Here is a 16,647-nt window from a genome sequence, read left to right as displayed (position 1 = left end):
AGATTTTAAGATAACAATTTGTACATACCGTATATTTCCAGCTTCCTAAGTTTTAAGTGGTGTGAAATCTGACTGATCAAACCACTTGAAATGTCGAGATGCAGGAATGACACTTCATGTAACAAAGATATGGCATTTTTATCTAAAATTATGTTTTTTTACAGCTCATGAATGAATAAATGAATGACGGCTATGAACTTCCTCAGCCTCCCAGATGAATGGTTGTCACAAAAATGTGAAGGCTAACAAAGCAGAAAAATGGCAAAAGAGGGAATATATCTTGAGAATTATAGTGGAATTTAGTGCCAAATGCTTTGAAAACATTATCTCTCATGGTCTATTACTTTATTTCACAAGTTAGTATATAATGGGGAAAATGACATAATTTGTTACAGGCTTAAAAGGCTGACTATCCGTCCTTTCCTTCTCCTGCAGATCTCATACCTTTTCTCTCTGTCAACTTCCCATCTACATAGTTTCCTGTTTTTCTTCCCCCCTAAAACACACAGTATTAAGCACTGTGCGAGACAGTGCACCACAGCGAAGGGGAAACAAAACATATAGGCTCCGCTTCCCAAAATCTCAGCCTAAAGAAGGTAATAGACATTAAGAGAAATGGTGTGATGAATATGATCACAAGCAGAAAGAGTTATGGATAGTTAAAGAATAGGGTCAGTATTTTTGAAGGAGAAAATTTAGGGGAAGAAGATTTGAGCCAGGTCTTGAAAGATGATAAAAGTCTGACAGATCTAAAATGGGGAAGTCAGAAGAACCGGAAATACATCTGCCAGTCTCCAAATTCCGGAGCTGAGCTCCACATGGTTATGTATAACTAGTATTGTCTGATACAACTTCTGCAATGTTCTGAACACTTTGACTTCATCATGGAACTATTATGAAAGAAAGACATATTTAACACATAAAAAAGCTGCTTAAAGATGAGAAGATAAATAGACGTTATTTGTGCTCCCTAGTAAAGAAGCTGCGTGGATGTTTCAGGAGAAGCATTAATGTCAACAAAGACGGAAGGGAGACTCTTTCTGGTGATGCTCTACTCCACCTGGTCAGATCACCTTGGAAGCTTCACGTTGTGTTCTGGATACCACAGTCGAAGAGGTCCACACGTAGGTTTAATGACTTTGAAGATACCCAGATTTGGAAAGGAATTAATGCCATATATGAACTCCTTAAAGGACTAGGTGTGTATTGTCCAGAGAGAACAGTAAATCACAGATAAGTCTTGAAGTATTGAGGGACCACATACAGAAAATATATTGATTGTTACTGTTTTGCAGTGTTTAGGGGATTTGGCTTAGATGCTCAGCAATCATGATGAGAGAAAGCTTTTCAAGATGCACTCAGCCATTAACTCATGGTTTCACTGAGAAGCCTCAGAGACAGCTGTGGAGGCTGAGGATGGAGACACAGTCTAGGGCTGCCTCATCCAAAATGATGGCCACAAGCTCCATGCACTTTAAATGCATCTAGTGCCACGTGTTGAAATGCTAGTTTTGGATACATTTGAGTAAATAAAACATGCTATTAAAGTTAATTTCATCTGTTTCTTTTTGCTTTATCAACAGATCTACTAAGAAATTAAAAATTACAAATGTGCTTCACATTATATTTCCATTGGACAGCAGGCTTTTAAGATTAACACCACAGATGCACCATCTCTACCTCAATCCTAATAGCCACAAATATATCTGTATCATCAGTTATACTTTTGAATATGCATTTAACTTTACTTTAAGAAAGAGTTCTGTGGCTAAGAAAAGTGTTTGAGACCTACTTTGCCACATTGTTGCTAAGGCAAGGAGAAAAATACGTCAACTCATGATGGAATATTACTCAGCCATTAAATGGAATGAGGTAAGTTCCGTGTCTTCATAGAGACAGACAAAGGCACACTGTGGGTAACAAAGCAAGTTGCAAATAACACTTATATGAGTTTTAAAATCTGCTGTATTATGTTTCCGTGTGTGTGTGTGTGTGTGTGTGTGTGTGTGCGTCTATATATAATTTCTTAGACAAGGGTTTGGAAGTCTCATACCTACTCGACATCAGAAGACTGAGGATGGGAAGATACTAGGGTAGGCGACAGGGGAGGTGTGCTGAAAGATTATGTAGCCTTATTTATAATGTCTTAATTATTTGTTATAAGAGGAATGTGGCTCTGTATCACTTTATTGTCATTATCAATATCACTACTACTACTGAGCTGTGTGATCTTTATTTCTTTCCATCGCACAGCTTTCTGATCCTACTGAGAAATGGCGTTAGCAACGGGGAATGGCAGGGGCACCCTCAAGTTGGTATTAAATTTAGGCAACAACGTGTACAAGAAGCAGGCAGGACATCACCCTTCAGGGTATTCAGTGTTGATCTAAGCTTGTTGGGATCACTCACCCCTTTATAAGTAAAAAGTCCCCCTTGTCTGACTAACTGTGGAGCTAAAACAGCTCACCAAGTTAAACTAAATAATTAAAAAAACAAAGAGTAAATTCTTGGGGGTCCCTACTGGCAGCTCCAATCAGCTCCAAGCTACAGAGACCTCACATACCCTGATCATCAGCACAGCCTTTCTGATGTCCCGAACGCCGTCGTATACCAGGCGAGAGGCATCAATGAACTCGTTCTCCTCAAATGGTTGAGGGATGTTGGCACTCAGGGCTTCAATGGCAACCTCCACTTGTTCAGCAAAGCGTGGCATCACTGGGGTAAACAAAGTGAAAAGCAGTGGATTAGGCGATTTTTCTTCCATGCTCCCTGGTTTCGGCCCTTAGGGAAGGTGGCAGGCTCTGGACATCCCAACATTTCAGTGGAGATGCATACCCACCTGTCCAGTTTGGGGTGGATCCAATTGAGTGGCCTTTGTGCCACTTACCTTCATCAGGGAAGGAAACCGTTACTCCCTGAATGGTGATGGTATGCAACCAAGCAAGTTTTTGAAACCTGCCCAGGGTAGTGTGCTATAGTGTATATGAGTTCAGGTTTCATGTTATCCTCAATTGAGTTCCACTTCTGCTAGTTCATAGCTGCGAAATCTTGGCCACGTGTTCTTAATCCTTCTGAATCTGTTTCTTTGTCTATTAAATGTAATAGTCAGATCCTACCTTGGGAATAATGCAAACAAATGCACTGGATGGTACCTGGCCCTTAGAAAACCTCTATAAATAGGTAACTAACATCAGATGCTAAAGTCATAATTGGTTGAGTAGCAGACTTTACTCTATGCTGGTTTATAGTAAAATGTAAATGAAATGATCCAATCCACTCCACTTCTGTCTAGAATGCAGGTCTTGAGACATTGGAGGGGGGAAATGGCTGTGGGGAGGCTTGTGGAAAGACTGTGCAAGAGAGGAGATGGAAATCCCAGAATATTCCATCAGAAAGGCTCTGGAAGGAGCCCAATGGACTCAAAGATAAATTTGATTTTGTTCCATTTTACCAGAATTTTGCTGTTGTGCAAGAGGATACATATGAACACTTGAAAATGCAGGCCCCTCTTTCCTTAAGTGAGGACCTGTGTGCACGCTGGAAGTTTGCGGAAAGTACACTCATTGGCTACTTGAAAAATGCTGCTGATTCAGTGGTTCTTAAAAATAATTTTTTCAGCTGTTATCTTGTAACAATCAATTCATATGGCAAATGAAAGCCAAAAGCACAATGCATTTCATTTACATGGACAATAAAATAGAAACATCGTTCATCTATTTCCATTTCTGAACTTTCATGCCTGATTCGTCGTTGTACTCATTTTCATCTTCTGCGGGTACTTTAACATCCATTTTAATCCCTAGCGCGAGAAACTCTGCTAAATTACTTTAGTCTCTAGGGTCAGAGTATTCAAGGTAAAACATTCCTTAAAAAATGTATTTCTACCAGGAAAAGTCAAAAGTCATTTAAAAAAAAAAAGGAGAGTTAGAGGAAAACAGAGTAACCACTCTTTCAGTAGAAATTATCAAAACCAAAGCATGACAAGGTGAATTTCCTTCTTGAGTAAATTACTATGATTGGTTCTCTATAGTATTTGAATTTTTCACTTGGGCCTTGGAACTGCTTTTATATAAAAGGAGTTTGGGAGATATTGAGCTGTATTGCTACAAATATGAATCAAATAAAAATATATTTCTAAAAATAACCACATTAAGCTAAGACCATTTCATTTATCCACTTGTTAACAGCTTTACATCACTAAATAATCTAGATAATTGACATTGACCTTCTTAAGCATGAAAACATTTTTGTATATATTTGTCATTTTCATATGAGTAGCTTTCTTAAATGAAATTAAAAATTCCTTTCCTTTCTTAAACTGAAAATTCTAAATCATATTAATTCCATTTGATATCTAAGCTGCCATAATGACCATTAACAATTTCACAGATGTATATGGTAGCATCAGTAGCACTTAGCTGCACAAATTTTTGTCCCTTTTTTATAACTGATAAATGATTGGTACTCCTCCATGTATGTAAGATATATACTCTTAAAAATCAATAAGGAAAAAATAGAAAAATAGACAAAAGATTAGAAAAGCCAATTTACAAAAAGGAAATCCCATATTATTGATAAATACATACAATGCTCAACTTCACCAACAATTGGAAAAATTACAATGTAAATAATGAGATATTTCATACCTGTTGGGGGATGGGCAAACAAATGAAAGCTTGAACTATCCATCTTATTGAGCATGTGGAAAAATGGGAACCCTTCGACTATAGATGGAGTAAAAATGGGAACACATCATTTCGGCAAATGCTTTGTCAAAATCTAGTAAAATGATGCTTTGCAGACCCAACCAGTGAGTTGCAAAATTAGCTAGGGCATAGCCAAATACTACTTCTGGGGAGATACTGATTAGGAGACTGAATATATTGGGGTCACAGGAATGTCTTTGTGTCTCTATAGTTAAGGCTGTTTTTTGTTATGTTAAATATTTCAAGAGCTAATAATAATGAGAGTTATATTAAATCTGGGAAGGATAACTGCTTTAAGGAAGTGCTTTCAACTGGCTCTAACCCAGACCTGTTGTGCATCCTCTAATTCGGGGGGAACCACTGTGAGCTGTGCACCCCAGATTCACAGACGATATATCTGGATGGGACAAAATGAACTTAAGGATGTACATCAGGAAACAGTCAATATATTATTAAAGCCAGTAAGCCCTAAGGTCAAAGTGTTGACTGGGAACAGAAAACTAAAAAGATATGTCATTTGTGAGAAATTTAAAAATACACAAGAGTACTGTGCATAGTTTAAACATATATGCATTTTATTATACATGTTCTGAAAGGATGTATACAACCTTAAGTTATCCTTTGAGAGGGGAAGGAGAGGCATGGAATTAAGTAAAGATCTTAAGGAGGCCTCAGGTGTATCTTATTTCTGAAATAAATAATAATGTAAATCAGATATTGCCAAATGTTAATATTTGTTATACCTTGGGTGCAAGCTGGGTATCAGTTACATGTGTCACTGTTCCTTTTGTATTTTTGAATCTTTTCAAAATTCAAACATTTAAAAGGAGATCAACATATTCCCCTGAAGGCTGTATTTCTCCTTATAGAATAAGGCTCTGAAAAAATAAAGTTCTAGCTCATGGCCCAGACATAATAGAATCCAATTTGACCCATAGTATTAAGTGAGGAAGACCCTCAGAAACTGTGACTGTGACCAAATGCTTAATATTCCACCTTAAGATCTGCCAGCTGGAAAGCTACGTTGAGTAGTCCCCACTCACTAGACACTCCGGGTGAAAATCCTTGATGAAATCTAAAAGGGAGAGCAGTTGTGCTGCTTTGTTTTGTTTGTTCAAGGTCACCCTGAGGCAGATCTGGGGAAGAGGAAAATGCAGGAGGTGACATGCTCTCTTTCTCCACCTGCCTCTACTACTGATTCTCTCAAGGGAAAGAGAAGAAAGCTAAACTCTAAAGGGGCCCTTTTCATAAGGGAGGCTCTGGAGCCTAAACCATACCCAGTACTGCACTGAAACCCCAAGTTTGGAGAACTGGCATCCTGTTTGCTCCAGCATGGAGTGCAGAAGCTCTCTTGGGAGATTTAGGAGGTGCAGTTTTGGTAGGAGCAACAGTGTTGTGGACGTAGCATTGTCAGAAGAGGCAGAAAGAAGAGAATGGAACAGAAAATACCATCAATTTTCTGAGTGGGGGAAAGGGTAGAGGAAGGGGTGCAGAACGTTTCAAAGAGGGGCTCAGAAGACAATTTAGCATTAATATTCCAATGACCTTATTATAATCCTCAAACTGGTAACACCTAGAACTTGAACACATTCCATTTGACATTTAGTTATTGTAACTGACAAGACCTCCATTTCTCTTACCACAAGTCAGTGTTTTTCTAGCTCTGACCCTTAAGAAAATTTTCCTCCATGCTCTGCTCCTAAGTTCATTCAATACTTATGTATTTAGGGCTTGGTCAGCTGCTACAACTCTTTAACCAACATGCCTTGCTCTGCACATTGGTGCTCTCTTTCTCTTTCCTGTTTTAGTTTTATCCTCTTTTGTTTTTAAAGTGATAAGACAAAAACACAATGATCCACACTGACAGAAACTAAGATGTTGGTTTAACTCTGAATTCTTCCAACACTGTAAAAGGGTCTGAAAAATGAAATACCCCCAAAGTGATACTGAGATAGAAACAGTCTCAAGTACTTCAGCTATGATGCTGATTCTGCTTTGCACTAATTAGGGCAAAACACAGCATTGCCTTTGTGATTCACACATTATATATTAACAGAATTTCTGATACAGGATTATATAAATAGAAGCTTCTTTCTACTTTCTGAATAATGTCCAAAACTGTAGACACTACTTTACTGCTATTTATCAGAAATCCTGGATTGCTCTTAATAGCTTATGTCCTGAAAGGGTGATCAAAGTTGGAAATAAACTTTTAAATTCTTGCTGTACTTTTGTATGCAGAGTGCACACTGGGCCACAGAATGATGACATTCCAGGAGTAATGAAATCAGAGTTAAGTATGCATATAAAAATCAAGGTCGCCTTGTTCTAGTGTTGACAGAGATCCTAAACCAGAGGTGAGGAAGATCTGGACTGAATCCTCCTGAGAGACTTTTAGAGCACAGGGTGAGTCAGTAAAATGAATAGAGACTTGTGCTAAAGATGCAAATAGGACTGCTGACAACAAGAGCCAAATCCAAGGTTAACTAGAGGTGGTGGAAATGAACAGCCAACCAACTCCACTGCCTCTGAGGAACCACCTAAGAGGTTCATGCCCTGCTTTAAATGTTCCTGTGACTGCCTTTAGTATAGAGAGAGCTATAAAATCTCCTCATCAAGATATAAACACAAACATCTGACACCTGCCTATATTCCTATCTGTCTCTGTCTCCCCACCTATTTCTACATATATTCAAATGTTCCAATTAGACTGAATTACTGCTATGTCTTCAGATACAACAGAGACACACCATATCATACCAACATGTCCATGATCAATGTATTCTCTCACACTAAAATGTACTTCTTTCTTTGCCTTTGTTGAATACTTCCTCAATCTTCAATACCCAGTTTAGAGCTTACTGCCATTGTGAAGCCTTTCTTAATCCCCAGACACTCCAAAATTGGCCGATCTCTACAATTTTCTAGCAATCGTTCCTGCACTATTATAGTACTTAGTACACTGTATTAGGATTGTTTGCCATTTCTGTATGGCAAGAAAAAGCTGTTTCCTATGGGAAACAGCTTTTAGGCAGAGACCATCTCTTCTTCATTCATTGCATCTTAAGCCCTTATTGTGCTTCTGGTACAGCTCATCTATCCAGCTGGGAGAAGCATACGAAGTGAAACAATGGGATGTAAGGGGACTTCCCCGGTGGTGCAGTGATTAAGAATTTGCCTCCCAATACAGGGTACATGGGTTCGATCCCTGGTCTGGGAAGATCCACATGCTGCGGAGCAACTAAGCCCGTGTGCCACAGTTATTGAGCCCATGTGCTGCAACTACTGAAGCCTGTGCACCTAGAGCCTATGCTCTGCAACAAGAGAAGCCACCACACTGAGAAGCCCCCACTCATCACAACTAGAGAAAGCTCACACACAGCAATGAAGACCCAACACAATCTAAATAAATAAATAAAAGAATGGGATGTAAGAAGGAAATCATTTGTCATCAAGTATTTCAGGGACAAAATGAGCAGTATCACAATTCCACATACTAAGTCGCTCTCTTTCTGTCCATCATTTCATATTAGTTCAGTGATTTTATTAAAGTTTCATGAGTCATTAACCAAGTTATTAGTGGGCATTCTAGGTTTGGTCTTGAGAGACCTTTCAAAAACTTGAGCTCAGAATCCTTTCAGGACCACCTGAGTAGGAGCTTCACCACTGAGCACAGAGAAAGATTCATTATCGTATCTTTGACTAGTTGACCAAAGCCAAACTAGCATATCTGCATGCATAGGGTCATCCAATTGTGGCAGTACAGTCAACCAATACGCTCTCTTGAACGTGTTCCTTACACAAATTTTATTACTGAGGCTAAAAAGAAAAAAATTGACAAGGCCCCTGTTGAAGAGAAAGAACTATTCTAATAAGTGTTCATATACAATAGAAAAATAAGAATGAGAACATTTGAAAATAATCTAAAAAGAGAATGAAATATTAAGACTGGGATAGAATTGTAGCCAATTCCAGTACAAGAGTCAGTGTAGTACCACTGCCCCCCCCCCATTACAAATAGTTATGACACCTCCCTTTTCACAGTTGAAGTTAGGTGAAGAATCAGGTGCTCTCAGAGTAACTGGAACCAGAAGGTATTATTTGAGGAGACTCTGTGGGGGCAATTCCAGTACCCTCCTGAATCAGGAAAACACTACTGATGATATTTCTGTAGGCAATGCATTCTTTCCTATAAATGGTTTCTATCAGTTGCTTATAAGGAATTTTATTCAAATGGCCCCCATTTATATGTCAGGTTAAGAGGAAAAGAGAATATAAAGGAGAGAATGATGTAAACCATCGTTCAGGCCTGAATTTGCCCAAAGGAAAGTCTGACTGGCATTTATAAGACTCTGTGTGTACCTTGATAGTTCAGCACATCCATGAAGCATCATCAACTAGAAAGGAGGCTGTTTGAGTCTGAAGCTCCAAGTCCTACTCAGTGTAGAAGTAGGAACTAGCACAAACTGAAGCTGTAACACATTTTTTGCTTTGGTACCACCTGGAAATGATGGAGGACAAACCAGAGCTGCTAGTCATTGTTTCATATTGATTCGGCAATTTTAGGTAAGAACTTAAAGATCTTTAAGTCATTAGAGGATGTTCTAGGATCTCCCACCCCAAAGAGGGACCTTTCAAAATCCTGAGCTCAGAATTCTTTGTAGGGCTGCTTAGATTTCTACCTATTGGACAAGAAGTAAATCATCAAATGGATCCATACGTCTACTTCATGAACAGTAGCTATTTCACCACTGTATGTAATTTATCAATTGGAGTACATGGAGACCTTTGTACTCCCTGTAGATGCAGAGGCTTTCCTACAAGTACAAGAGTGGCCATAAGCTCACTGAAGAACTTCAGCAAGATTTCTTACTTTTGACCTTGATTTTGCACACTTGCTCTAATCCTGGTTATGATTTTCATGACCATTCAGCTTCTTCTGAGATTAAAATATGATTCTCTGATCCTAAGTCAAATGAAGCATTCTCTAGTAATGTCATTAGATTTTTTTCTTCCCTCTGACATGCACATTGTTATCTTTGAATTGTGTACTAGCTTTGTCTTTTTTCTCTGTACAATTTCTCAGATCTGTCCTTCTCTGCTCCAACTCCCCTCTCCAATCACCTTGTGCCAATATTGGCCTTTCCTTCCCCACTATCTGGCTCTGCTATTATTCTCTCCCCTCCTGGCCAGATACTGCAGAGCTCTACCTGGACACAATGGATTTTTTGTGTTCCAGAAGCCACTGCACAAAGAAATAAGTACACTGTAGCAGAAGTTAAACATGTCCTATTAATTCCATGCTGTGGAAGTGTCCATAGGTCTTACTATTCTATCCTAATTATGCTAGTCATCCCCCTTACTGTCTGTCCCATCTGCATGCATTTGCAAATATGTATGTGTGGTAGTCAGCCTCTCAGATGGGCCTTTTTTTCTTGGTCTTCATGCCTGTGTAATGATCTTCTCATCTTGAAAATGGGCTGGAACTAGTGACTTGCTTCTAACCAATAAAATATATAAAGGGGATGAGGTGTCATGTTGGTAATTAGGTTACAGAAAGGTGCTGGCTTCCCATTCTGCTTGCCTTTTCTTGCTCTCTCACTTGCTCACCCTGATGCAAGCCGGGTGGTCTATGCAAAAGCCTCCAAGGCAAGGAATGGAGAGAAGCCTCTGGTAAACAGCCAATAAAGAATTGAGGCCCATGTCCAACAAGAAATGAGAAACTGAGGCCTTTCAACAACCACATGAATGAGCTTGGAAGTAGGTCTTTCACCACTTGACCCTTGAGGTGACAGCAGCCCTGGCCCATACCTCAGCTGCATCCTTGCGAGAGATCTTAAGGCAGCGCCACCCAGCTAAGCGGTGCTGGTCTCCTGACCCACAGAAACTATTAGATAATAAATGTTTGTAATGTTAAACCATTAAGTTTTGGGGTGAATTGTTACACAGCAATAGCTAACTGATAGAATATGCTATGCCAGAAATAGTAATAATAGCAGTAAAAATAGTCAGCAAGACATACTAAAATTTCTGTTCATTTGTAGAAGCTATGCTGGTCTAAGTTTCTGGTATATTTATTGTACCCAAGCAGAAACTTAATTGAATCCTGATATTTGATTATATTTATTTACATGTTAACCAATTTGAGCCTCAGTTTACTCAAGTGTAAAACAGCTGGCCTTCAGATTTTAGGTAAGTTTTGAAAAATAATACATTCAACAAATTTTGCATACAATTTTATATATAAACATAGGTAGTACTTAGCCACTGGGAATAAAGTGGTGAATAAAATAAATATAATCTTGCCCTCAAGGGAGAAAAAAGTGGGAGGTATGTAATATGCTTACCATCGTTCCAGACACACAAAATTCACAGTAAATGGTTCTTGTAATTGTTGTCTTCACACCATGACCCTCTGTATTTATCCATCCACACCCCCTTTTCTTTGTTTATAGTAGGCAAAATCATCCAGTCTCCTTTGGATGGAACTTCAAGTTACAACTACATGATTTGTCACCAAAAAGTGGGCCTTGTAGGAGTGAAGTAAACTGAAAATAGCAGAGATTGATGCTGAAATCTCTGAAAATTGGGCAGTTGGTACAATTTATCTTGAAAACTGAGTTTCCCTGCTTTTATGCCCTTCTCTCTCCTTGGCAGGACCACATCATGCTTCTGATGGTTTTGCATTTTTAATAATGAATTTCCTATGAAATCTGCCTTCAGGACAAGATTTTATAAACTCGCTCTTATAATTTTCATTTTATCTTCATTGCCAAGAAAGCCAGTGTTAAACACTGTATTCCAATATGACCTCACCAGATCCATAATGAAAGGAAATCTTTAAAAATTAAGAGACTTTACCAAAAAGCTCATAACTGGAAAAAAATCAAACCCAGCTTTCCTAGCTCAAAATAGACACTCTTTCTAAAAAACGTACCAGCCTCATCTAATATTCTTGTGAAAGTGTTTTCCTTCTACCTCAAATGCATACTACTATTTTATATTAGCTGATTGATTGGATTTGAATCTTGAGTAAAGTATCCTCAAGTGTTTTTTACATGTGGAGGAGGGAGTATATAAATAATATTTAAACTCTCTAAATTGAAATCATACTCTGTCTAGACCAGTGATATACTAGCTTTCACTGTGCTTTCTCTTAATAACTCTTAATCAAGTTAAAGCTGCTGAGTTCTGGAAGCCAGGAACTGGGACAAAAGAAGCCCAGTTTAATCTGCTCCCTATTCCCTGGTGACTATTTGTCAGCTGTTTCTTCCTCTCCAGGAAACCATCAGCATCCTCCTGGCTAGTCCTAATTCTTCCATACTGTGTGTATTCTTGGACTTTCTTTCGTCAGAGTCAGTTGTCTGTTCCCTCTGTGGGAGTTCCTAAAGGATGCCATTCTCATAAACTCATGTTTGGAAAATTATAATGTACATTTCAAACATCAAAATCAAATTCAACTTACAGAAGGCCATACATAACCCATGAGCTGAATTGTTTGATGAAAGATGAAAAAGGACTGCTTAGAAAAAGGGAAAAAGTCTTCAAAATTCCATCCACGATAACTACCCTAAGAGAATCAGGCAGCATGCATCTGCTTTTGTCTAGACACAAATTCCTTTCCCCAGGGAAAGAAAATGCTTGCTTGGAAACTTCTTACATTTTAAAATAAGCATTTCAAAAATAATCACAAATGGTTTATAAATTAAGAGGAAAGGATGGCGCATTTAATTCTGAAACTTAAGGAACGACTAAAGAGTTGAACATGATGCCTTATTTAGCTTACAGTGTTTGTGGAAACTAAGCTTTATAAATACTTAATTTTGGCATCAGTGAGATTTTAAAATTTAAGATGTAATAAAATAATTGCTAGGAATTTATTGCTCTTAATTTAAAAGATCCTGAACTTGATCATTAAGCGTGTAATTTTTAGAAAGGGTACAACCCCTAAAATAAGGCATTATACTAGGTCAATTATGTTTTTCATTTATATTAATAAACATTTTTGAGCTTCAACTCTCATCAAGGCTGGAGGAAATGAAGAGGTAGTCTCAGAGCTCAAGGGGTTAAAATTAAATTAGGAAGGAACACACACACGCATACACACACTCCTGTGGTAGGAGCCTAATGAGTGACAGAGGAGTGGGTTTGGCTGTATGGTTACAGAAGATTTTGCTTCTTCTCTAGGAAGAAACCAACTAGTGTTAGAGAAACGGTAAAATATAGAAAGGCGAACCAGGTGGGGTGGTCATTTTGGGGTCACTTTGACCAGAATATACAGAATTTTCCTGATTAATATGTCCATCTGTTATCCCAGCTACAAGCATAGTTTCTTATTTTTTCTAATCAAACTATTTCTGGAATCATCTAATGATGCTCCCATACAAGCGATTGTTGACATATTCCTCCTTTCTTTGATTGAAACACCAGGTAGGGGTTCTGGGTGAAAGGAATTTACTAGCTCCTCAGTTGTGCCCAAGAAATACATACTGGCCACCAATTCCTGTGGGCACCAGCACTGGCCCTTCTGCCACTCCACTGACACTACCACGGATGCTGATCCCTGATGTCCTTGAAGTGACAAAGAAGTATCACGTCCTTTGCAGTCCCCAGGATTCTGAATCTATGATGTGACTCATGCAGAAGTGGAAATTCATGTCTCCCTTTTAGTTTTACTTTGAAAATCGGGTACTAGAAAAGTGCTGTTTCTTCCACTATGTTGCTCCATAAATATGTCATTGTGAGCCTTCCTATACCCACCCTCTCCCATCTCCACTTCCATGCTAGAGGTTTATTATTGGGCTAAAACGTTTCTCTTACTTTCTCAAGTTGTATTTTTCTCAGGTGGTTCTTCAGCCCCTCACCCTGAGAGAGTTGGCCATTTTTGAATTCTAGCAGAAAATATTATTTACAAACAAGCCAGTATAGAGAAGATATTTTCATATTTCTGTATGGCCAGAACTTTCTGAGCAAAAATGATAAGTTATCTGTTTCAAGGGATGACTCAATAGCAGTCCTAAAATGGTGAAATGACTTGGAGAGAGATTTATGTTTACATCTCAAAAGGGAATATAACCAGGAGCCATTCACTTATATTCCAAAGGGTTGTGACAAACTGGGGACCTTTCCTGGAGGGAGTTTATTAACATTAAAGAGTGAAGGTTTTTCTCCCCATCTCAGGAAGGGTGGGAGACAGGTGAGTATCAATTCCTATATAAGCTCCCAGGTTCATAATTTCATGGTTCTTCTCTTGTAGTATGGACCTCCTTTGTGTGGGCAGAATTCATCTGCCCTCATCACACTGCTTTGAGAGGTAGAATGAGGCATAGGGAATTGGAAGGTTATTGTTCCTAATAAGTTTCTTTTCTGAGCAAGAACCCTTGCATTTGCATTCAGAAAATAACAAATAAATACAGATATTAAAAATCATCAGCCAGATTCCTACAATACCTCGAGTATGTAGGTTTTAGTCATATGGAAGAGGCTTTTGGACAAACTGCATGTTACCTGTTTAAGAGCTATTAAGTGAATGAAATTTACTTCTCATTCCTCCTACGCTTCTGACTTCCCACCACGAATAAGTAAGACATTTCCTTCATATTATAATCATTTTAACCTTTCAGGGAGAAATAAAATGTTTTACATCAATAGTAAGGGTTATATTAAAATGCATTTAAAATATAATAGGAAGTCTAGGCTGAACAATCTCAGTCATTATAGCTTCTGTTGAAATTCATTACTTTCATAATCTAATTTCAAGGTCAGTCACAGAGAAGTGACAGACGGTAACAGTCCTTCCTATGTCTAATATATAATATTTCTGTCTTTCCAATAATCTGTCCCTACCACCTTTTTCCGATATTGATCTTACTTCTGTCCATACCCCCTGCCTCTGGTCACAGGGACAGGCAGGTGGCCCAAGACATGTCCAGTCATAAAACTTGATCCCACTAACAACAGAAATCAGTCCAAGTGAAAGAAACATACCCCCAAGTGCCCAAGAAGATTACTCTCCTTTGATACACAGAAAGTAGGAGGAAAACAAGTGTCTTTATTTATCTTCGAATCTTGAGCTATAAGCCTAAGGCCGCTAGTGGACTAATTCTCTATTGGAAAAAAAAAAGTTATATCTAATTTTCGTATTCACTTAATCAGTGCATACGTGTTAAAGCTAATGATGTGATGATACTAGTCTAGGCCTTAGGTGTGTAAAGGAACACCTACCTCTGGGAACTGACTATCTGTGGACCATTGACACTGAAAAGGTCCTACTAAATGTCAACAGACTCACAGAAATAGATCCCTGTTGTCTCCAAATGGGACTTGAGTCAGATCTTAAAGGATAAGTTCAATACACAGATGTAGAGGAGGAGGAGAAAATAGGGAAGATGACAGGAAGGAGAGTGGGAACAGCATGGATGTGTTTTGCCTGAAGAATAATAGATACACCTGTCCAGATGGAGCAAACAATTTATACAGAGGATTCATGGGCAATGATTGTACCTGTGGAGTGCCGTCATCAGGAAGCCAGGAAAGAGTAAAACATATATTCTCACATCAATAACATTGACCATACTTGGATGACAAAACATCAAGCTGAGACTCAGGGGCATTCACTAATTCGTGTAAGGTGACATTTAGTTGGTAGAAGTCAAGGAATTGAGTTCTTCTGATTCCTTCCCTGGATTTCATCTACTACATTGTACTAACACAATGGTACCACTCATTATCATTTCCAGTTTGGGTATTTCTATTGGGTTGGCCAAAAGTTTGGTTCAGGTGTTTCTGTAACATCTTATGTAAAAACCCAAACGAACTTCTTGGCTAACCCAATATTTGTTCTCACATTTTCTGGGCAAAATACATAGGAATGATGTAAAAAGCCTCTTTTTTGAGAACTCTACATTACAGAAGCATGAAAGTAAAAATTATACTATCTCTACTAAGTGAAAGAAATCAATCTAAAACAGACTACATACTCTATGATTCCAACTATATGACATTCTAGAAATGGCAAAAGTATGAAGACAGTAAAAAGATCAGTGGTTGCCAGGGGACTGGGAGGGGAAGAGGGATGAATAGACGGAATACAATGAATCTTTAGGGCAGTGAAAAATACATTGTATGATAGCATAATGATGGATACACGTCATTATACATTAGTCCAAATACAGCACAACACCAAGAGTGAACCGAAATGTAAACTATGGACTTTGAGTGATGACCATGTGTCAATGTAGGTTCATCACTGGTAACAAATGCACCACTCTGGCAGAGGATGTTGATAACAAGAGACACCCCGCATGTGCAGAATCCAGGGAATGTGGGAAACCTTGGTAGCTTCCCCTCAATTTTGCTGTGAACATTTAACTGTTCTTTAAAAAAAAAAATGTCTTGAAAAAAATGACACCATCTGTTTGGCCCACGTGTTCTCCAAAATAATGGAATTTTCATCTTCATATACAAAGTACTTAATAACAGAATCCTCATTAAAAACACTTTTTTTTTTCTATTCTTTTTTTGGTCCCAATTGAAGAAGGAACTGCTGGCATAATCTCAAAGATCTCTCAACCTGATGATGTTGACATTGCCACAAGTTGGCATGAGCCACGAAATTTACAAAAATGGTGTTTCAGTGTGATCTGTTCCATGAAAAATGAACTACTCTCTGTATATGTAAACATAGTATCATTGAAGTACTTTCACCCCCACCCCTCAACTTTCCACAGCAACCTGACTTTGCAAATGAGATCTCTGAAGATAGCTCTCGTCACGCGCGTACTTACCACCAAGCTCTTAGCAATTTGTTATAATTGAGGTTTTATTGAAGAGCCCATCAACTATGTAAGTATTTAATGGGTCTGATGTACATCAAGTTTATTGTGCTTTCATCTGCCTAGATTAGTTTTATGAAAAATAAATAGGTAAATTTTTATATAAT

General features: G+C 38.4%; 1 protein-coding gene across 2 annotated transcripts in view; it reads right to left on the bottom strand.

Moving 5' to 3' along the window:
* The window catches only part of CTNNA2 (catenin alpha 2), a 1,170,309-nt gene that overhangs the window by 71,734 nt on the left and 1,081,928 nt on the right, over positions 1-16,647 (bottom strand). For both annotated transcript variants that reach the window (XM_057742313.1, XM_057742314.1), the window contains exon 13: positions 2,564-2,715. In XM_057742313.1, the coding sequence (XP_057598296.1) occupies positions 2,564-2,715 (152 nt within the window). The remainder of the gene's footprint in view (positions 1-2,563; positions 2,716-16,647) is intronic.

Source organism: Hippopotamus amphibius, chromosome 7 (genome assembly GCF_030028045.1).
Source record: "Hippopotamus amphibius kiboko isolate mHipAmp2 chromosome 7, mHipAmp2.hap2, whole genome shotgun sequence".
Classification (NCBI taxonomy): Eukaryota; Metazoa; Chordata; class Mammalia; order Artiodactyla; family Hippopotamidae; genus Hippopotamus; species Hippopotamus amphibius.
This window is presented reverse-complemented; position numbering and strand designations above follow the sequence as displayed.